The 23,790-nt window shown below is 42.5% G+C and overlaps 1 protein-coding gene across 1 annotated transcript; it reads left to right on the top strand.

Moving 5' to 3' along the window:
* The first annotated feature begins 1,326 nt into the window (after positions 1–1,326).
* On the top strand, positions 1,327–21,527 carry LOC147799864 (uncharacterized). The gene is made up of 21 exons (XM_087132491.1): positions 1,327–1,621; positions 4,275–4,648; positions 5,011–5,149; positions 6,061–6,300; positions 6,851–7,075; positions 12,049–12,297; positions 12,586–12,942; positions 13,118–13,393; positions 13,538–13,771; positions 13,926–14,030; positions 14,435–14,562; positions 14,673–14,816; positions 14,913–15,312; positions 15,656–15,849; positions 16,742–16,894; positions 17,007–17,140; positions 17,255–17,354; positions 17,588–17,753; positions 17,880–17,946; positions 18,134–18,404; positions 18,724–21,527. Exons 1-21 carry the CDS (start codon positions 1,522–1,524, stop codon positions 18,940–18,942), a joined length of 4,275 nt encoding a protein of 1,424 aa, XP_086988617.1. The 5' UTR covers positions 1,327–1,521; the 3' UTR covers positions 18,943–21,527.
* The last annotated feature ends 2,263 nt before the right edge of the window (positions 21,528–23,790 follow it).

The following is a 23,790-nucleotide window of genomic DNA, read 5'->3' as shown; positions in this document are numbered from 1 at the left end:
TGATATGAAATATTACTCTCACTGTTGATCTCTAATCACATTTTTTTCTCCTAATTTCCTTTAATCCATGCTATGACATACGGCATTAGAGGACACGGGTTCATCTAATATTACTATTTTTATATCATGTCCTGGTAATCGAGCAGCCAGGATTTCCTTTAGTTTCGATTCTGATCGGACTTCAGTAATTTCCTGATCTTTCCCGGCATCTACTGCAGAATATAGGGTTGCTATTTTTTTTTTAATTTCATCTCACAAAATTTCAGGAAACCATAACCACTGTGGTTTATGTTGGGAAGGTGTCAACCTTGCACGCTTCATGCACTCAAATCGTTCCTGAGTTGTTGGACAAATGCTATTGTCAGCCTCGTTTATTTGTAGAATAAAATTATATTAGAATAAAATTATATTCTGTCGTTCCTCCATTGGGTAGATATCTGACAACTGTGAATTGTTTTAAAATATTGTCGTGAATCGTTTCCTGCAGAACATTTTTGTGTTTTTGTTCCTCTTGTCGGAAAAGTGTTTCATTAGGGTTTGCCAATCCCACACAGCTAGCCGTGTTGGCGTTGCAAGGTGGGAGTCAGTAATAAATGAAATAAAAAATATTTCGAGTAACTCACTGCTTTTCAGACTATTGTTAGTTTCTATTCTGACCGCAAAGAGTTGTACTTGGATCTTAATAATGCCTGCATATTCTGTCCCAATTGAAGAGCTTAGTTTTGATGTCTTTGTATTTAAGATCCAAGGCAAATGCTTTTCCTCAATATCACCATTGCATAATATTTCTCGCCCCAAACCTCTGATAGTTTATTGGTGCATATCTTCTCGGTCTCCGTAGGCACATTTTTTTGTTCCACATTCCATGGACATAAAGGTAGAATGATAAGTGTTTATTGTGCAACAAGCAACTTAATTTATTTTTTAGTTCTTTACTCAGTTGTTTCTTTCATTAGGCCTAAATGGCTCATGATTGTTGGCAATTAAACTGACTTTATGCACAAACTTAAAGTAGTAATAATCCGAAGTTTGAGGTCGTTATTTCTTCAGTACAAATCTGTGGTGACCAGCTGACCAATCAGACTTAACACCTGTATATAAGCCGTTGCCTGGAGGCTTGCTCGCATTACTCTGTCTTGCCAGTTTAGGACACAGTCGCTAGTTCTTGCCAAAAGAACATGTTCTCAATTTCCTCCTTCTTACAGAAACATGTGAACTATCCTCACCGCCAAGGCCAACAAGGAAACAAAGCCTTTGGTTTTGTTTATTGGTAGGCCTAAATGCTTTCACTCTCGGTTTTAAAATCATGATATAGCGGCTCGTTCATCTGTGACCTGAGCCAGTTGGTGCAAATCAAGAAAGATACAATGAGTCCCGGTAACGAACAAGGAAGCAATTGGCGCTGAATATCAATTTTGTCCACAGTTAACACTTTTCAGGGAGCAGCCTCGCACGTGCTTCTCTCCAAGAAACGATAGCACCAGAAGCACCGAAGAATGCAGTATTAAACCGTTGCCAGTCATGAATTTCATGTGCAAGGAGAGATCACACAGTTCGTTCTATGCGCCGTCTGTATTTGCTTTAGTTGTCGTGTTATGCGAATTTGGGGTTGCAGCAAAGGGTAAGTGCATTAATAACATCTGCATGCTTGAAGAAAAATAGGATTGGTGTTCAATCCATGTTGATCCGACAGATTCGAAACCGTGTTACGAAGGGCCGGGAAGGTTTAGAATAGTAATACCACCAAATGGAATAAATGGAGTCTGTTGAACGCTGCACCTATAGCTTTTCGTACTTAAAGACCTGATATGACTTTCACCATGAGCGGAAATCCCGGGGAGTTGAGGTGCTAAAACCACCCCTTTCACTTCTTGACGGGAGTGACCAACACAGTCATACCGCACTTTTCAATCACTGACGATGCGCACCCTTCGCATGCACCTTTGAATGCACACTTTCCAGCGTCATGATCTCACCTGGGATGGAGGGCGCGTGGAGCTGACAGAATCATCCCCCACAGGTGACAAGAAATCTCCGCCCATACCTTCAACACTCATGAAATGATTATAATAAGACCTGGGTGGGTCTGCCCTTCTCATGCATCCTCAGTTCTGCTCATTGTGAGGAGGTTCAATATGTGTCAAAGCAAATGTTGAAAGCCACTTTTGTATATTGTAACATCATTATTCACAGTAGTTCAAACTGATGTGTTACTGGAACTCAGACGTGTTGTGATATATCATATTATACTATTATTAAATGCTGGAAGATGTGAAAATAGTGGCATACCTCGGGTGTGTCTCTACGACCTAAACATAGAGTGTGCAGCCAACTGGCAAAGGCTGCGTGTGGTGTACAAGGCCACAACTTCGGAAAGCTTCCCCATTATTAAAACCGTTTGTTCAAAACACATGTATGAGGCTGTGGTGAATCTGGTATTTTAATCTAATGCCTGGAGAAATCGCTCAGGTCATTTCCGCTGGCAGAGATTTTAGAAAGTGACAAAATTATGGATTGAAAAACAGTGATTGCCGTATGGTATTTGCATCGGAAGACGCACACAGCAAGCTGCTCGAAACGTCGAGCCCCACCCTCTTATCAGAACCACACCTGCTCACAAAAGGAGGGTGATTACATGGTGTCACTGCAAATAACGTTTCTATTGCTATCTTCACCATGCAAACCTTCAATTCTTGTATAGCACGTGTGTTTACAAAGTGGAAGCTGTAATGAAAGCCCGATTTAAGTACTTTGAATAGGGCTGTTTGAATAATCAGTATTGACGTCAACATTTGAGACCAAATTTACAACCTACTCTTTGGTCGTGAATATTGCCGTCAATAGTCACGACTAGCAAGCAAGGCGGAAAGGAAGAGTTCACGCGCACGCGCAATTATCTACTTTTTCGGCTTGATTTCAAGTCGTTATTCGGCTAGGCAGTTTTGGCACAACGTAGGGGCACAATGTCTAAAAGCAATAGCTGTGTCTATGGCTGTGCAACTTCTCTCTCTCTACCTGGCTTGCTGGCAATATTTGCGACCGGAGATAAAACGGGTCATGAATTTGGTCGCAAATATTTACGTCATGATTTATCTTTTCCTCTAAAACATATACGTACTGCCATCCAGGTCTCTTAAACACAATTTTAATTAGTACCGATTGCCAAGTGCAGGAGGATGTTGCTCCAGGATAGAAAATGCAAACCCGGATCTGTCGTGGGAAAGCCTTTTTTGCTGTTTCGTCGTCTTGAAAAATGCTATAATTTTGATGGATTTTAGATCCTGTACTCATTTTGAAAACATCTGCTCTTCTGCTTGTAGGATATTTCAGCACAATTCATTCCTTGGCACAAATAATGTACTTGGCCTCTTTTTTACTTTTGTCACAAATTTTACAAATTTAAGCTTGCCTTTCTCACAAAAGGTCGAATTCACAAAGCAGGGTGCCTTACACAGAAGTGAAAGTGAAACGATATTTTGACTCGTGGCTAAACAAACATGGATTTGGTTTTGCCTCCATACACTCGGTAAATGTCACACTGCTGTAAATAGCCGAGGCCAACAAGGGAAACAGCAGGCTCTATTCTGAGTTCAGTAGTTAAACGTTTTTATACTTTTTTATATAAACTGAACCTTAGAACCCTTCTTCTTGAAAACACAAGCAAATCATGTAGTTGTCACCGAAACGGACATTTGATCCTTTGAAAGTATTGCAATTCTTTCTGAATCAGCTCAGTTGTAAGCACGCGGCTATGATGAAATTGTTACAATTCCATTTGAAATTGAATAAATTTGAATCAGAAAGCCATCAAACTGTAACCTACATCAGAATAATGACTGGATTGGGAATGTCTCCCCTCGGTAATTGCTCAGTTGCCACTGTTGTGATATCTATAAACGATCCATGTAGGGGGGCAAAGGGGGCCATACCGGTACCCTCCCACCCCCACCCCTAAAAAGGAGCAAAACATCTGTTTTGAAATATAAGGAAAATACAATTTGGGGGTCTAGTTCCTTTCCCTGCCTTCAAAAGTGTGTAATAAGCACCAAAGTGTAGCCTCAACAAAGTAACACAAAAATCTCTAGTTATTTCACAAGTTTTTCAGCCTCTGGGACTGAATTCTTTTGAGAAACATTTGTTTCATTAGAAGATATAAATATTGATGGCATCTGTATCGCTTTTAGCGGAATCTGAAGCGATTTGGGACTTAGTTCCAGTTTGAAATCCTCAGTAAGCATAATCCTAACAATTTATTTTCTTTCATATCATTGTAGTGTGCGTTGGGATATGTGATGACCCTCTTGGATTGGAAGATGGCAGCATTTCTGACTCAATGATTACTGCTTCAAGTACACTCAATATTCGAACAACTGATAATTGCCAACCTTACAACGCTCGACTAAACCACGTAGCAGCAGACAACAAGACCGTTGGTGGGTGGTGCCCATCGAGTAGCGACAGAGAAAGTCCCTGGCTTCAAGTTGACCTACTGCACCAGGTGCAGATTGAAGGAGTGATCATACAAGGCAGCCCTGACCCCCTTAATACCCCTGATTGGGATGACTGGGTGACCGAGTATCAGGTCCAGTATTCTGACAGTCAGACTGACTGGACTTATGTGAGCGAACCATCTTCAACTACAGCTCAGGTAAAAAAACAAGAGAGTCACAAAGGGACAAATGTAGAAAAGGGGTCAGGTTCACGAGAACAATTTTGTAATATTTTCCCCATTATATCCACCCCGGTTCCTGCTCCATGTCGCCATGAAAAAGAGTAGGTTTTTTTGGAGTTTTTCTTTTTTTTTTAAATTTCCCGGTCGATTCCATTTTTCCTCAATTTTAGCATGTAATTTGGCAACTGCTCAGATGGTGAACATGTTTTCAGTTTCATTGTTTTAATTAACATGTGCATTTGTCACGGAAATACAGGAACACTAAACAGAATACCACCTGCGTTTCCATGATATGAATGCACTACATGTATCGTCTACAATCCTTTTTTTTTTGGCAGACATTCCAAGGCAATACTGATCTCACTACACCAGTGAAAAGCTTGTTTAAGAAACCGATCTACGCACGGTATATCCGCATCAGACCAACGGCTTACCATGTCTGGCCCTCAATGCGAATTGAACTTATTGGATGTAGAGGTGAGTACACGTAACCAAATCCTGTAAGGGCAAACAGCTTGTCAGTATTGCTCACAGCTTCAAGTTTTAAGACCAAAAAACAGTGTCCGGTTCCTTGTCAGGGGCTGATGAATTCATGAATCTGCAATGCTATACATTGTCGAGGAGGCGCATTACTCCAAGGTAAATTCACTGATTATTCCTAGCTGTTGAAAACTGCTGCTCTTTTTAAAGGGAATGAAAACCTGTCATGCCTGTTTCCCACCCTGACCCCACGGATGTTGTTCGTTCATTATGCAATATAATTACTAGACCTTCACTGTGTAAACTACCGTTAAGACCAACTCCTTTGTATGGTTCCTAGATGCAAATGTGTAATACAGAAACGACGTCATCTGAAAAAGAGTGCCCAACGAAATGTATGGGTGCCTAGAAGGACTCCTCTAATTTACTGTACGTATTTCTCAACCGTACCCCCAAAACACGTTAAAATTACGCAGTGGCAGGAGTCTAGCCGATCAAGCAAGTTTGGCAGCTTGTGGATATCAAATACAAAAACTTTTTTTGTCTACGCACAGGCCTACGGTGGCATCTGCGATGACTAGAAACATTTTTTGCCCAAGGCTGCATTTGAATCTTTTGTCTAGAGTCTAGGTCTTAACTCCATTGGAAATACGCGGAGATGCAGCGACAATACACCTACCTGGAGCTCTGAAAGCCCGTGTCGGACACGACCTAAGTTCTCGTCATTTGATCATTTTCGAACATTTAACTTTGTGGGCTAAAAAAACCACCAACATGCCACAGTGTGCCATTCCGTGGACTTCACAGGTCTTTATCATTGGGAATTGCACCGAGGCCTTGGACGCATCTTTTGGGTAAATTGGTTCAGATAATCGCAGTAAACAAGGCTCATTTGTGCATTTTTTCAGCATCAATTTTCCAGATAACAGGTTGCTCAAGTAACATCAGTTGTTTAGCTGACGCCAAAAGCAGATTTATCTCAGTTTCGTGGCCTGCGTTGAACAGATCAGCTTCACATTTAGTATTGCAATACGCCAGCCATGAGCCTGGTGACTTGTTTCCTGTAGGGAACATCACCAAGGTAAAATACACAACGTTAAGCCAAGGAGGAAAGACGAGATCCTGCGATTTCTTTGTAACTGTGACTGGTGAGTATTTTACCTTTTGTTTTCAAATTCATTTCTAAATCACAAACTGAAGTTCCTGTAAAAACTGATCAACCTCAAGTGGCAATGAAATGTTCCCTCCCAAAACGAGCATTTTTAGGGTGGTTTGGAGTCAAGCAGTCGGCTATTGGTCCGCTGGTTGGCTAGCTAGCTCTTGCTGGCTTGCTTCAACGGCCCTGCCTGTTTACCTAGAGTTTCCGCACACACATTTGTTTATCAACTTTATGTACTGCTGAGAATTTCCCAGAACACATGCTATACGTATTTAAGTTGCTGATATAAAGCAACTTCATAAAATTAATGATCAAAACTTTTTGATGCCCAAGTGTACTCCAGATGAATCCCTTCAACTTCAATGTACAAAGGCATGTAGTCTTTGTTGCATTTATTTACTTTGTTGTCGTTTTTTGTTTTGTTTGTATGTTTGTTTTCCTCTCCGAGGACTTTCCATGTCTACCTCCACGTGATTTCCACTTAATGATTGTCTTGTCGCTGCTAATGATAAAACGGGTATTTTGCTTCCAAATCTTAGGGGTGAACATTACTTGCCCAGAGAATATCACCGTATCTGCAAATCTTAACAACTTCGCATATGTGTTTTGGAGTCCGCCCGTTCTTAGCTTCAGTGGCGTCGACCAAAGTGTCACCGTCATTAGCGATCATGATCAGGGACAACGCTTCGACATTGGGACCACACTTGTTACAAACAGAGTTCTAGAAACGGAGTCTCAGTGTCAGTTCTCTGTAACTGTTAAAGGTAAGAATGTTCAGAGTGTAGTGTATGCAACCAGTTTAATGTATGGACAGCCAGTCTAATGTGTATTTCGGGATAATGGTGTAAGGCCTCGGGGCCTGTGCCGTTTGTGATGTGTGTAATATATGCCTCAGAAACGTTCAGCCAGAACTTCTCCATGTTCTCATTTATTGCTCCCAAATCTCCCAACATACAAACACAACACTGGCGAGGAGGATTTAAGGACTTAGTTCGACATTCGGTGATAAAGAAGGCCTCATAAGGATTGCTGGTGAGCGGTATTTCGAGACAAATTTCTGGCTGTCTCCACACGACACGTACGAACTCACTTACGTTCCGGGCAACTGTACGCCGCCATTTATCTTTCACGCACGTACGTACGATCGGGTAGTCGTAACATAGTTTACAGGCATGATAAATAATGGCGACTTTTCAGAGGACTGTGTTTGAGGGGTTCAACTCTAAGGGCGGCAATATAGACCTATATTTTGAAAAGGATTGAACAGTATTTCATTGCCGTAGATATAAATGATACTGAAGCATATAAACGTAGGGCAATTTTGTTGAGTAGCATCAGGAGCACAGTGTGTAAGACACTGAAAGACCTTGCCTTTACACAACAGCCAAAGGAAAAGACTTTCACAGAATTTTGGAGTCTGATGAAGGGACAGTGCAAGCCCAAAAGACTGGAATTTGGAGAACGATTCATATTTCATAATGCCAAGCACTTGCCAGGCCAATCCATTTGTGACTATGCTGCCCATTTGATGGGGTACTGTGATTTTCAAGGAGACCAACTTCAGGACAGTTTACGTGATAGACTTATATGTGGTCTGCAGTCAGAGAGCATCCAAAAGAAACTGTCGACACGCAACTACAGTTTCCAGCAGACACTCTGGCAGAGGAGGCGGCTTCAAAGAATATACGCCACATGCGCACCACAAAAAGTAAACCATTGAACAGAGTGTTTTCCTCACGCCTCATGGCGGAACCTAAAAGACAGAAGCCAAGACTTTTGCAGAGTAGGAAACCCTGTGGCCGTTGTGGATTGAGCAATCACAATTGCGATGAGTTCAGATACAAGGGGCAACATGCTACAAATACAAGAAGTTGGGACATTTGCAGACATAATGCAGGTCCAGGGCCAGATCAGACACTGCAACGCCAACTGTGAAACACGTCTCCCAACCAGGCACTAAACAAAAAGGGCGTGTTTGCTACGTAGAAGACACTGATCATGATCAAAACACGCTTGCCAGTGGCGTTTCGCATGACAATGGTGACTTTTCTCGGTTTCCTCACATGCGGACAAGCAGCTCCGAACCAAGTCTGAGGACACGCGAGCTGAGATGCACGCGCACAAACGTACCTCAACCATCAAGGTCCCTGTTTGGATAGCAAACATTCCAATACAAATGGAACTGGACACCAGTGTTACTGCAGGAGCCATGAGGACTATCACAGATTTTTGGGGGCACATTCCACTGCAACTGGTAATCGTGTCCTGCACGCGTACTTGGAACCCCGTTGAGAATTGCGGGCCAATAGATGGATTTCACATTAGCGCCGTCTGCGCATATCCGCATCGAAACCGAGGCTCTCTGTGTTGAACTTCGTCGCGCGCGCCAGCGGAGTCGACACAGTACATGCAGTATCCGGTTCGTGTGTGTGATACCACTTCAGTCTAAACCACGCCCACTGCACAAGAAACACGGTCATCGCAGGTACGTTATTAAGAAGTAAATTGCCATTGTTTTTTTCTTTTTCTGGACGAGAAATCCCAGGAGTACGTCACCATTAACACTCACAAGGGACAGTGTCGTTACACACGCTTGCCATTCGGTATCTCCACAAGTCCTGCAATCTGGCAACCATTTATTGAGCAAGTCCTGGCAGGTCTTGACGGCACATAATTATGCAATCATGGGTGATGTGCTGGTAACCGGCAAGAACCGGCACTAGGAACATCTCAGGAATGTAAGAAATGTCTTCCAAAGATTCAGGAAGTTTGGCTTACGTGTAAAAGTATGCCAATTCATGCAGGAGAGTGTCATCTACTTGGGACGTTGTATCTCTTCAAAGGTGATTCGACCGACTGATGACAAGGCAGACGCCATACGCCAGGCTCCAACTCCGCAGAACGTAACGGAGCTTCGCCCATGGTTGGGGATGGTGAACTTTGAGGCACAATGTCTCCCCAATCTATCAACCTTGATCCTCCCACTGAATGAAAAGCTGGGAGGTCGGCCCTGGCAGTCGTCTGACAGGTGCTCCCTTGCATTTGATGCAGTGAAGGAAGCTGTCAGTTCAGATAAGCTCCTGGTACACTACGACCCAATGATACCACTTCAGCTAGCCACTGACTCGTCACCGTGTGGCGTCGGGGCAGTCATGCTTCACAATTATGCAGATGGTTCACGTCATCCAGTGGCCTACGCACCATATCTTACAGATCACATATTATATCACATCACTTATTATCACCATACGAACTGATCACAAGCCATTGAGCGCATTCTTGGTCCCAAGACTGCGATTCCAACTCTAGCTGCACAACGCCTACAACGATGGGCTGTAGTGCTGTCAGCATTCGACTACGACCTGAAATTTATCCAGACCTCACAGAATGTGTCCACCGATGCGCTTTCACGTCTTCCAATACCAGCTATGAAAGATGATGAAGACGATTTCGCATTATACCAGGACAGAGCCAGTCCTGTCACGCGTGTTGAAGTATACCAGGAGGGGTTGGCCGGCTAAAGTGGAGGATGAACGACTTAAGTCTTTGTTCAGTCGTCGACATGAGCTGTCCACGGAATAAGACTGTCTGCTGTGGGGTATGAGAGTTGTGACAAACTGCGCATTGCTCACCCAGGTATGGTCAGAATGAAAGAGATAGCAAGAAGCTATATCTGGTGGCCAAATATTGATGGACACATTGAAAAGACTGTTTGATTCTGTACATGCCGACTGTCATCGGTCAAGGCACCTTCCACCGGTTGCACCTTTTAATGCCCTGGGTGTGGCCCAGTTCTTCTTGGCACAGAATTCACGTTGACTTCACACAAAAAAATGGGCAGGACGTTTTGATAGTGGTGGATGCATACACGAAATGGCCAGAAATCTTCCACATGACTGGCACAACATCACAAGCTACAATAACAGTACTGCGTGACAGCAGGTATGGTATTCCGTTCCAGCTAGTCAGTGATAATCGACCACAGTTTATCAGTGAGGAATTCCAGCATTTCCTAAGGTGAATGGTGTCAAGCACGTTCGAGTTGCACCTTACCATGCAGCGAGCACTGGTGCAGCCGGGCGCATGGTACAGTCATTGAAACATGCTCTCAGTGCAACTAAGTCGAGTGGACAGAGTTTGCAGCAACGCATTGACAGTTTCCTGTTGACCTACTGCACCATCAAACACACGACAGGTCCCACCCCTGCAAGTTTGTTCCTGGGACGCGAAGTGCGTACTCGCTTGTCCTTGCTACGCCCAGAGACAGAGAGGAACCAATATGTAAAGCAGCCAAAAGTTACAGCATGACAAACAAGCACAGCTTCGTGAGTTTTATGGAGGGGAGGAGGTTTTGGTGAAAGATTTTCGCCAGAAGGAGACTTGGTGGACAGCAACGGTTGCTGAGCGAACAGCACCAAAATCAAATGTCGTAATTCTGCAAGATGGCATAGAGTGGAAACGGCACGTAGACAAATGAGGAGATCAGAACTGTCTCCAAATCATCGTGATACACACCCAGTTCTTCCAGAGAAGAATCCAGATCCAGGGTTTGACCCAGGCGTAACCCTTCCCTCAGAGCCTACTCCGGAAGGGGGCACACAATCTTCCCTGTTGGAGAAGCATCAGACATAGGAATCTCCCATGGTCAAAGAAAGTCAGGCGAAATCAGCTTTGACCACAGTCTCAAAGGACTCTCCTAAACCTTTGCGTCGCTCATCAAGAGTCAGCAAACTACCACAAACACTTATTGAGACTATGTAAAAGACTATGGCTGATTTAAGTCGAAAGCCATACTGTCGTTAATCTTAAAGTTCAATTATTAAGGAACATGCTGTTGTTTCCCCCCCCCCCAAAAAAAGCTATTAGAGGAGTCTTGTTTGAAAGGAACAAAAAAAGTATGGACAGTTTTTTTTTCACACATTGCAGTACATACAGTGACCGTAGGAAGACTTGTCACACTGTTTCAGAAAAAGTTTTCTATTTGGAATATTGTATGTTATTGCACACCACATGGAAAACTGCGTGTTGTATGGTTAAGGAGGAACAGCTTTGTAGCTTGTTGCATTTTTTATAGTTGTAACTTGTATTGCAAACAATGTTCCTGTTTGTGCGTGTTACATGATGTACAATTAAGCCCCATACACCATCGTCGTCCTTTCTGTCGGGCGAAGCCCGGGGCTGAAAACTTAATTAGCTGCCATGATGTGACTTTCGGTTCGCTTCGGACAGTCGACCGGCCGGCCAGCCGAGGCATGTACATGTACCGTACACTCGTTATCGAACACGACTTTCAACCAGTACGTGCCGTGCAAGATTGTACCAGACTATTGAGCAACTTCATTGTGGCTGTCCAACGTGTATGCGCATGCGTAAACGGAAAATGGGAAACACCTGCATTCGTAAGTAACGCATGCACAGTGAGTCCCCCCCCCCCCATTTCCGACGGGGGGAGGGGAGATTTGATCAACTTCCCAAGACGTTGTTGCTGGTGTGGCTAGTTGTGGTTTGTGCTATCCAGCTATTCGTCTTGTTAGCGAAGGGTTTCAAAAGTTCGCTTCTTGACCATTTGCTTGAAGTTCTTTTGTATAGGCATTTACCTAAACAAATGTATTGTAATTGAGATTTGCTTCTTTCAGTGTAGCGTGAATTATTCTTCTCTGCCAATTAAAGAATATTTGTTGGAAATGTCTACATGTAAATCATTATTACAAAAGTAAGGTTCCATATTTCATAACAGACACCAATCCGCCACGATTCTTCCCTGCTTGTCCGGCTTACATATTTCGTCTCGTCGACATCAGCATCCCGTCCGTATCTGTGTCATGGTCAGCCTTTAATGCATCAGATTCAAGCCCACCGTTGCTATGGAACTCCAGCCATCAACCTGGCGACGTTTTCCAAACTGGTGAGGATACCGTGGTAACATACGAGGTGACAGACCAAGAAGGAAATTCAGCATACTGTAACTTCACAGTAACAGTGACAGGTATATGTTTCATATGATAATCAGCTGGAAAAATGTTTTGAGCGTCGTTTAAAATCGATGTTTTGTCTTCTCTAACCTCTTGAAATTTACGGTAAAAATATCGCTTTGTTTCTGTGCAAATGTATCCCTAAACCTGAGCCTCCTATCTGAAAAGCGGTTAAGCCTCTGGGATTACTTGGATGCAGAGTTGATGTCTTTACCCTTCTGTTTATTGAGTGGTCAAATATGTTAATTTATGTATGTGCCCATTTTAATTTGATGTTGGCAATGTTACCTCGGATAATGCAGGTGTAGAGTTCCAATGTCCGGCCAATATCACAGTGGCCACAGACACGGGTATCAACACAACATCTGTTTCATGGATGCAACCCAAGGTGACATTCAACTCAATGAATGGACAAGCTTCAACCACAGAGAATGGGAGTGGCTTTTATGATGATGAGGACTATAACTACGATGGTGGTGATGGTAGCAGTGACAATCGTATCGACGGAAGCGATGTTTACCAACGAGACAACCGAGAGACAGGAGTTCGATTACAATCAGACCACCAGCCAGGAGACCTCTTCAGTATTGGAGCTACTCAGGTGATCTACCAAGTTCAAGAGACTGAGATAGAGTGCCGGTTCCATGTCATCGTCGAGGGTAACAGTATTAACTTAATATAATTTGTTCCAGCATAAGGCCAGGCATAAGTGCTTCTGTTTAAAGAACTGAACAATTCACTATTCCATCCTACATTTAACAGAAATCCATCCAATCATATTTTGACACAGTGCCTAACAATATTATTATACTGAATGCGTGTCAACTGTCTTAGATGACGAACCTCCGAAGGTATCTGGCTGTCCAGATGACGTCATCATTCCTGTCACTTCATCCTCCCAGCTGGTGACCCACTCATGGATTCCTCCAATCCTTACTGACAACTCCGGCCAAGATGTCAGAGTGACATTCAACTGCTTACCAACCACTTTCAGTGCATGCAACCGAGCCGGGAACGGGTCCTTTTCTGTAGGAGATACCACGGTGAGATACACCGCCAGGGATATGTCTGGGAACAGGAATGTTTGCGCATTCACTGTTACAGTTACAGGTTTGTGTTTGTATTATCTACGCTTCTTTATCTTAGTCTTCAGTATTTTTTTCATGCAGTACAAGGATGGAAGTGAAAGACCTGTGTGATGGACAGGTGTTCATAGTTCGGTCCTCAGTCAATCAACGTTCGTTTTTTCCCCAGTTGTGAATATTGTTTGCCCTGCGAATATCACCGCATTTGCAAGTGCCGGTTCAACAACAACCAGCGTAAGCTGGTCAGAACCGGTTGTGACTGGATGGAAGGGAGAAACCAACTTCACCTCAAACTACAGCCCTGGGATGACGTTACCGATAGGAACCTACCGTGTCAGCTATCAGCAGTGGTTTGCAGAAGATGATTTGCCCTTGGAGTGTTTTTTCTTTGTGGTCGTGGAAGGTGAGACCATATATTATGCAAGTTTAAAAAAATCCTTAGCGTCCTTCAACTTGTTTAAGCTGGCTTGTTTGGTTGTTTGGTTCTTTCGTGGTTGTCAGAGGATAACAATGCGTATACATTAGTAAATACTTTTAGTATGTTTCAACGGTTGCAGGTCAGTGTCCAGCCCACAACACCAGCGATGGATTGCGATGGCCGGCGGCAGTAGCCGGATCAGTGACCAAGTCTGTGAAGCGATGCGCACTGACGACGGCAAATGGTTTGATTATAATCCGTAATTTTACTTGCCTCTCCACGGTACAGATGTTCTTGTTCAACTAGATATTGGTACTTTTCTCCACACCTTTTTCGTTACTCCATCCATCCCCTCGCTTTTTCTTCTTTATGATGGTGTTTTTGGCAAATGTATATATGAATGTATGAAACTGAACATTCTAGGAAGGGGAATTCAAAGCAGTTTGATGTGTTAATGTGTTCAGATTCAGTCTTTCTTTGAATGTCGACACCACGAGTTTAGACACCGTTGCCACTTTTATAACGATCATTGCTAGCACTGTTTGTCCTCAAATTGTACTTGTACAGTTAATTTGAAAATCGGTCAATCAGTTTTAGTCATTCATTTACCCGTAGAATGTTTACTTTTTCTATAAATCTCCCGTAAAGCTGGCCAGCCTGTTGCTGTAAGGAACTGTTTGAGGGAAAAAGCCCCCTTGTACTTTCGTTGGGAGGAGTACGCAAATCAAAGCTGTGGTGAAGTAGAGAAAGAAGTCACTCTTGAAAACGTTGTTGAGGTAACTTTTATGTTCAAATTTCTTAATTTTATCCCAGTTGCAACAAATTTCACAATTTTAACTCATGAAGATCTTATTTTTATTTATGAACTGTAGTGTCTTCCTGACAGGTGGAGGTTAGCAAGGCTAACGCAGTTGAAGTAGCTGGGTTTCTGGCCAGTCAGACGTCAAAATCATCTGAGGATGCACAAGATTTTGAAGCAGTCTCCAGCATTTTGGAGAATATCGCCGAAGCAGGATCAGGAAATGTAAAGGTACATGGTATCTATTCAATAGAGAGAACTTCAGCCTTTCAATTCTGTAGGATGATGTAAACTGTGACTTATTGGAAATCCTGATTTTTGTATCAGGTGGCCGAGCTTGTGCTTGATACTGTCAGCAATGTCATCCTGACTGTGGGGAGAACTACCGATACCGAGTCCCAACCCACCAAAATTGATGCCAAAAGCTCCTCCGCCATCGTCCAGTCCGTAGAGGCCCAAATCTCTTTGACTCTTCAGCAGGAGGGGCAGATCAGTATACGACAGGACTCCATCCACGTCGAGGCGGTCAGTCTGGATTCCACGCTGGCAACGGAAGGATTTAGTTTCGTGTCCGTGAAACAGTCTACTACACTGGATCCCAGACAGGGACCTCTTGCTCATACCGATGTCAAGACATTACATTCCACCGTGATACCGAAGGATCTTGATGTCTTAGCTTCAGCTCAATTACCTAGCAACATCATTGGCTTGTTACAATCGCCTAATGGTAAAGTATAAAAATCCCCCAGCTTTATTTATGGCCTAGGTTAAATGCAAATAACGGTGTACACTCTAGTCTTCCTTCAAAGCCGGTTGGTTTTTTCTTACCGTGTACAAGAAATAAATAGTCGAGAGAAGTAGAATTGTCACAGTTGAGTTCCTGGTCCTTGCTAGTGTTAAAGGCTGCAATAATTCCACTCTGTGACCCTTAATATATGTTTGATCGAGATCTTCAATACTGTAATTAGAGTTTTTGATATCACAAGCATTAATTAAATACCTTACGGCGCATATTACATATGTAAGGGAAAGGCTCATTTATTTTCTGGGGTCAATTCTTTCAAATGCAGCCAACAAAACCTCTGGCCAGCTCCAAGCAAGTTTCCTGATCTACGCAGATGACACCTTGTTCCAGTCTGCTTCACTCAGAAAGTACCGAGGAGAGAATAACTCGACTCGTAAGGTCGCTGGATCTGTCGTCTCACTGACTGTAGAAAATGTCGAACTTATCAATCTCACTGAGCCTCTCGTCATTGCATTTAAGGTGATTAGTGAAATAACTTACCAGTATAAATTAGTAATCAAAACGGAGGCCTTGGAGACATTTAGTGCATTTGTAACGGCGAAAAACGGTTTAGTAAGCGACTTTCGTTATAAAAACTAACCACTGCAGTTATGTCAAACACAGACCCAAAAATCCGAATTAAATGGCCTTAAAGAGTAAAATTAAGTCAAAGCAATACATGTACACTGTAAAAAACTTAACAGCTGCCAAAAGTTAACAGGTTAAAGTTATAAGATCCTGACGCTGCGTGTACGAAAATTGTGGTAAGAAAAGTCATTAACCTGGGGAAACTAACTTACTTATAAAGGACTAAATAATAAAAGGAATTAAACTCCACATTATAACCATGATTAAAAGTGTCGATAATTTACCTTAAATAACATACATAAAAAAAGTGATGAGAAGTGATGAACTTACCAAAAGAGGATCAGACACTTGCAAGGATGAGTGTGTATTGAGGAGCAGGGCTATTGTGTGACCTGTCTCTGTGGTGTTGGTCTGCTGAATGAACTCCTCATAGGTTATGTACGCCACATGGGGAGTGGGGCTTCAAGACAGGGGAACCCTGCTAAAGTAAACACGGGCAAAGTTGTACTCTTCTAAAAGGATGGGCAGCTATTAACTTACATACAGAAAATACCAAAGTAATTTTCCATTCTTCTACAGATTGCAATTCGTGTTTTTTTAAATTTCCTTTCCCGACACGTTTTTAATTCCCCAGCTTTCCATTCCGTCCAATTTCCACGTCATCGATTTCCATCTTTCCATAGAGATCAATCTCACATTGCTTATATTCAATAAACAGTCACATTGAGAACACAATTTCATTCCAGTGTTGTCAATTTGTTCATCTTTTGGTGTCCAAAATCAGGAGGAATCAAGCAGTGTCCATTGCGTGTCGTGGAACTTTGAGCTTGAAGACGGAGTTGGTGATTGGACAACGGCTGGATGCGAGCTTGTTGAAGCGATCAATGACAGAGTCAAGTGTAACTGCACCCATGCCACCAACTTTGCCATCCTTGTGGTGCGCACTTTAAATGAACAAAAGAATTCTTATACGATTTTAGAAATTTCAACAGACAGCATCATGACATTGCCATTACTTTCGCACATTTTCATATTTTGTTTGTTTAAAGGACGTGAAGGGCCAAGCACCAGATGATGAAAATCGGAGTCCTTCTGAAAAAGCGCTTGATATCATCAGTCAGGTCGGCTGTGTTTTTTCCATCATAGCTCTGACTATTACGGTGGTCATTTACCTCACTATCAGGTGAGAGAAGCAAAGCAAATCCTGTTGACATGTTTTTCTTAGGCTAATATTGTTTACTACTGGCTGAGTGACGCTGGAGCTGTGAGTTGTCATTGTTTTTATTCTTTTGTTTAGGAAACTGCGAGGCGGGAAATCCCGACAGATTTTCATTCATTTCTGCTTCTCCTTGCTGATGCTGTATGTCATTTTCTTGACTGGTGTTGACAATGCTAAGGTGAGCAATTACTACAATGTCTTCATATCTGCTGCCTGAAGGTATGCGTCCGTCACCACTATAACATATGTAGTCCAAAGGGATTATGTCAGGTTTCACTCGAAATTTTAAAGAAACAGATTTTATCGTTTTTCTATTTGTGTTGAAACCTAAACATCAATCATACTGAATCCTTAACATTCCATCAAAATAGAGCACTGTAGTGTTTGCTAACAGATGCTCTTCGTTTTCAGGGATCTGGAGGTGGTTGTGTGTTTGTTGCTGCTTTACTCCACTACTTGACTCTGACCACTATGATGTGGATGGCTGTTGAAGCCAGGAACATGTACATCAGCACAGTGAAGGTCTTCCCAGAAGACACTCGTCGATACATGCTAAAGGCGAGCCTCATTGCGTGGGGTAAGTCGTTGATGAACGCTACACATTTTCCTGTCCTATCCCATGAGAGTATTAGTCTGAATTATGTGAGGACGCACTGTCAGTGAAAGTAATCTTCAATCTGCTGCGGCTTACATTCTTTTTTAGGATCACCGCTGATAGTATTGACAATCACCTTGGCAGCAGCGACACATCACTACACCAACGACCATTAGTAAGTTAATCTTTTAAAAAAATAAGACAGTTGTTCTACTGCGCCATCTCGTTATCCATGATATCTTGGATTTGCACACGTCACAAGGAAACATCGAGATGAAAATAGGGCGACGTCCGTCTGAATAATCACTTCTATAACAGTGTGATCATAAATATTTGGAATGCCTGTTGCTTTTTTCTTTTAGCTGTTTCCTGCGACCTGGTCTTGTGCTGTACATTGGTCTCCTTACTCCCATCGGTCTCATCCTCATCCATAACATCGTCACTTTCGTCTTGGTCATGCGTAGTCTCCTGAAGGTCAAAGAGGTATCACGCTCTCGTCAGATCTCCAAACGCCTCCAGAATGCTGTGGGTATCTCTGTCCTCTTGGGTTTGACGTGGTGTTTTGGGTTCCTGGCCATCAACGAGGCGGCATTCGCCTTCCAGCTCATCTTCTGTCTGGCCAACTCCTTCCAGGTCGGTGACAAATTGTTATTATGTTAGGAATTGCAAAACTGTTCCCTCTCTTTAACCGACCCTGTTCTGTGGTATGGTTATTTAATCAATAAAACATGATGTCAGGGTGAAAATTGGAGTGGGGGAGTGGCAGTTTCAGTTTTAAAGATCTTATGTTAAGGCTATACTCAACTCCATCACAAGTCATTCAGTCTTAATCAACGAGGAACTTTGCCTGTTCATCTGTTACTGTGATGGACTCAACAGTGCTCTGTGATATCTTGAGTCAGCATAACCAAATTATAGATTGGTGAGTTGTAATCGTTTGCTTTCGTTGCAGGGCGTGGTCGTGTTCATTTTGTTCTGTGTTCGTCGTGAAGAGGTTCGCACGGCCCTGTCTCCGTACATGAGACGCATTTGCTGTGGCAGGGAATGCCATCTGCCCATAATGCACCCCGACAAGCCAACCGATGCTGAAATGGTTTCCACCACGGCGCATACTCAACAATCATCCGGGCCAACTGCCGATTTGGACATGTCCATTACAACACCACAGTAACAGCCATGTAGCGATTCATAGTTAGTACACGAAAGAATTGGCCTCCTTTAATCACTTATAAAGTCCAAAATTCTGCAAAATAAACTTCTTTGAAAAACGTTGAAATTTCGTTTTGAAGGCTTCGCGTCATTCATTTTACGACAGACAAACAGATTGATTTCTGAAATGTTTGAAGAGGATTTGTTAAAAAAAAAGGAACGAAAAAGAAAAAATATTGTTTGCACGTTTTAAAGTGGTTATTATTAGATATTTAGTAATGGAATAAAGCATATTAGTTATTTGATAACCTATTCATAGCAATATTTATGCGACACCACCGTTTTCATATTGAAAGCCGCTTGTATTTATTGCAATACGAATATCTACAATCTGGAATCACTTGTGTTTCATGGCTGAATAAGCAACAATAACGATAAACGTACCAAAGCATCGATATTAGATATTAAAATTGATTACCGCTTCAAGAAAAATAATCATATAAATAAAGTTACATTTCATAGACACCATGTTCAATCTGCTGAAAAAAGGTAAATCTGGTGAAAATATTGAGGGCTGTCACTTCTCTCTCGGGAGACAGCTGAAAAGATTGCATGTTTCTGCAAAGCCTGCATTGCATATCAAGTTGCTACAGCACTTACATTCCAAGTGCATATGCCGTTTTTGCAGATTGGCTGATGTAAGAATCCACCTCTACTTATTCTTTGTTTCTAACGTGAGAAAAGACAAAATACTAATGCGTTTAGTATAACATTTATTGAAAGATGATAATAAGTGTTTTTGCTTCTTTCGTGGCTTCGAAGTAGGGACACAGCGCAGCACATTAGTTGGCCGTTGTAGGAATTCATCGCAAAATCGTACTAGAGTTTAGTTAATACTTCCAAATTTTCGGATTGTGAGTTATTTATAATGTTACCGTTTAATTTTAAAACATATATATTTCACGATCTAATATGGCTCTTCAACCCATGAATCAGTTTGATTTGCAGTTTGGTCAGCAGCGAAGTGGGTTACAAATATGTATGTGAAGAAATGTTTAGACGTTTTTATGGATCCCAGATACGGCTCGATAGGAAGATTTTGAAATTTACAGTGATATAAAATGAGTGTCTATAGTTTCTTACTCACTAGTATTTTTTCTTATTTCCTGGAATTCGAAGCATGACATGTGAGATAATGCACACTACTGAGATACCTCACTAGTGTGCATTATTTAAAATCTTGTGGTGAACCTTATCCTGAATCGCTTTGTGTTCCATGTTGCTCTAGTCTGAAAAGCGTTTCATTTGAGTTTGTCAATCCCACAGAATCTGCCACATTTGCATTTATATGCGGAAGTCAATAAATGAAAAATACTTCTAGTAGCTAGATTTTAGAGAAATTATTCTTTTCCATTCTGACTGCAAAGAGCTTTCCAATACGTGGATCTTAATGATACCAACATATTGTGTCTGAAGAACGGCGTCTGTTTTGAAATCTTCTCTACTGAATATCGGGGGCAAATGTTTCTAGTTTGTTGGCTTATGTCTTGTACAGTTGCCGCCCACCCCTCACCAAACCCTGTCGGGTTACACTGCAACTTTACACACTCACGACAGGTTTCTTTCTTTTTGAAATGCATTTTTAATTTCCATGAAGCCTGTTTTGCTTGATTACAGGTGGATTCAGCTATGAAAGGGGCTTTTTAGGTATGCCACGTTCCATACAATTTCTTGACAGTTTGATTTATTTTCTGTTATTGGATGAATTTTATTTTCAAGAGTATAGATTTCTAATGGTGTCTATAAGGCAGAATGTACTTTGCCTGTGATTATACGTTTAGCAACTTACATTCATTGCTTAGCTCTTTACGCAGTTGTAGGGCACTTGGTGTATGGCTGTTGGGGAACAGGTTTCAAGCAGAAACTGAAGCATAATTATGTAATAATGAGCCAAAGTTTGAGGTAGTATTGTCAAGTAATGACCAATCAGATATGCGTAATATAAAAATGTATGACTGTATATCTAGGTTGGTTCCTTCCGGGGTCAGTGTTTCCAGAGTTGTCTGGGACCGAGGTACCCCTCTTCACCAACAAGATATGTTCTTCTGTATTTTCTCCTCCTTTACAGAACATGCAAACAACGTTAATTGCCAGGGCCAAAGAGGAAACTGCCAAGGTCAGCGAGGAAACGTGGGCTTTGGTTATGGTTAATGGTAATTACTTTCACTCTGGGTTTTAATATCATTGTGCAGTCAACTTTTACCTGAGGTTATTGGTAAAAATAAAGAAAAAATATGCATGAGTCACATTAACATGGAAGCAATTTATGGATATAAAAACTGCGCCGAATATTAATTTGTGCTCAGTTGACACCTTTCAGGGAGCAACCTTGTAATGTGCTTTTCTTTCAAAAACGCAAGGCGCTATAAGCACTGGAAAAAGCGTGAACGAATGAATTCTGCCCAAGACAGTCATGGATTTCGAGTTAAAGGGACGATCACACGGTTCCTTCTATGCGACGTCAACTGTCCCTGTTTTACTTGCCTTGTGCAAGTTCCGGGTTGCACCTGGGGGTAGCCTAAGTGAAGCAGTAATTTGTGCAGGTTTCAAGATAAATAGGGATAACTTTCAATCCGTATTAGTTCAGGAATTCGGAACAGTTTTGGAAAGGTTCAAGAAAGTAGAGAAAACACATATCGCTAACCAGAATGAATGGAGTTGTAGTACCTAGATTTCCGTACTTGAACTTTAGCTTCCACCATGGGCGGAGATTCCGGGAGAATGGAGGGGATATCCCCCCTACACACACTTTAACAGGGGAATGACCAATACAATCACCCCACACACTTTTCAAGCCATTGACTCTGCGCACCCTTAGCATGAACCACAGACGGCAAACTTTCCAACGTCACAGTCTTACCTGGGATGGAGGCCGAGCGGAGCCGTCAGAAATCATCCGTCCCCCACATGTGACAAGAAATCTTAGCCCATGCCTTCCAGACTCATGAAATGGTTACAATAAGACCAAGGGTGGGTCTTCTATTCTGTGTATCCTCAGTTGTGTTCAAGTAAGGAGGTTCAGACCGCCCTGGCTCCCTCCATGTTGAGGCTTATCTGCTGTGGTAGGGAATGCCGTCTGCCTATACATGTTGAGCAATAGCCGCAATCTTTGTATCAAGCGTAATACCTTTGCCTTTTTTTGTGACGAAAGGGCCCGTTAAATACGAGTTAGCTGTTTCAGGTTTCGCTGGGGGGGGCACAAAAACTGCAAACAAATGTCAACTCAGATCTTTTCTCTGTCTTGGCACTCAAAAACAAATTGAACATCGAGTGTCGTCCATATCTTTCATGCTGTCTCTGTGGATTGGACAAACACAGAGCAATTTGAATCCGAGCCAATACCTGCGGTCGTAGGGTAGATGCTACACAGTCATTTCTTGTGACGTTTACTTGCATCGGTATGTGAGTATTAGCTACGGTCAACATTTTCAGTGGGGATCCCCTGCCATTAACTATTGTGACTGAATAAACCTAATTTAGGTTGAGGTCTCGAGGCCCTTCTTTGTCGAAGCTGTCTTCAATTTGTTCTTTGCGTGTGTGCAGGCGTGGCATACATAGTGTGCACCTCTGCACAAAAGAAGTCCACATAATGTAGGGTGCGATGCGCTTATACATGGGGCCTTGTAGGGTACCTGAACATTGGGAAGTACCCCACAAGGCCAGTTTTTACCTTGCGGGGTACCAAAATTGGTCCCCCACAAGAATTTCACGAAACTGATAATTATAAATAACTCAAAAAGGGGAACCTTTGATGGGTAAAAATCCGTCGCAAATTGAAGTGTTTTATATAAGGGACATACGGTTGAAATTTCAACCCAGGAAAGTGAATTTGGTTTAAATTGGAGTGATTTGAATTTTTTGCGTGTTGTGTGGGAGTTTTGTACACGAGAACAAAGGAAACACCCCATAAGTATAGCTGTGTAAGGGTTGGTAGCGTTGAGTTTGTTTCTGCATTCAATTGGGGACCTTGAACAATAGATGACAATAAGGTCCCCGATTGACAGAGGGTCCCCGATTGATAACTGTGTACAAAACATATGGGTGGTCTTCTAAAAAAGTTAAAGTACGAACAAAAGAGGAACAATAGGGGGTCCCCAGTTGCAGGCAAATACACACTTGCATGTGTGTGTGTGTGTGTTTTGTGTGCTTAGTTTGTTTGGTTGGCGGTTCGAATTCCATGGAAGGCCGGGTGGAGGTATACTCGACAGGCTGGGGCTGGAACAGTTTGTGATGACAGTTAGGACATCAACGAGCCTTGGCAAACTTCCGGCTCTAGCTTTGGTGAAGGTTTCGGGCTGGACATATTACTAGATAATGTTTGTTGCACGGGCGTTGAAGCGACGGTATGATCGATTGCCTTCATTGCAAGCTGAGTTTGCACAACTGTGCTCATTATGAAGATGCTGGGATTCGATGTGGTAAGTTGTTTGCTACTTGTGTCATTGTTTTCAGTCCAACGGCATGGTCGAACGGTTCAATCGTACCGTGAAGACCATGCTGAGCATGTTTGTGGATGAGAATCACGGACGTGTATAATAAAATCTGGACTCGCAATGCCCTTAATCAGCTTATAGAGTCATTGAATCCACTCGCAGCCATTTTACCGAGCCGAATACAAAGCTTTCCTGGTAATGCCCGCCTTTGTTCTTCCTGACGTCAATAGTAGGGAGCCAACCCACGCCTTTGTATTCGGCTCGGTAAAATGGCCGCTGGTTGGCTTCTTTTTCATACAAAGGCGTTGCAAGTCCAGGTTTTTCTATATACGTCCGTGATGAGAATCAGGACGACTGGGACGAACATCTTCCCTACG

This window comes from Acanthaster planci, linkage group LG02, assembly GCF_054643075.1.
Source record: "Acanthaster planci isolate LZ-2023a linkage group LG02, COTS_SCS, whole genome shotgun sequence".
Classification (NCBI taxonomy): domain Eukaryota; kingdom Metazoa; phylum Echinodermata; class Asteroidea; order Valvatida; family Acanthasteridae; genus Acanthaster; species Acanthaster planci.
This window is presented reverse-complemented; position numbering and strand designations above follow the sequence as displayed.

Excerpts from the sequence above, each read along its gene's own strand:
- LOC147799864 (XM_087132491.1), top strand. The coding sequence starts at position 1,522 with ATGAATTTCATGTGCAAGGAGAGATCACACAGTTCGTTCTATGCGCCG. Across the intron at positions 12,943-13,117 it reads GTTCCATGTCATCGTCGAGG|ATGACGAACCTCCGAAGGTA; the intron begins GTAACAGTATTA and ends CAACTGTCTTAG. Across the intron at positions 17,754-17,879 it reads GGCGAGCCTCATTGCGTGGG|GATCACCGCTGATAGTATTG; the intron begins GTAAGTCGTTGA and ends ATTCTTTTTTAG.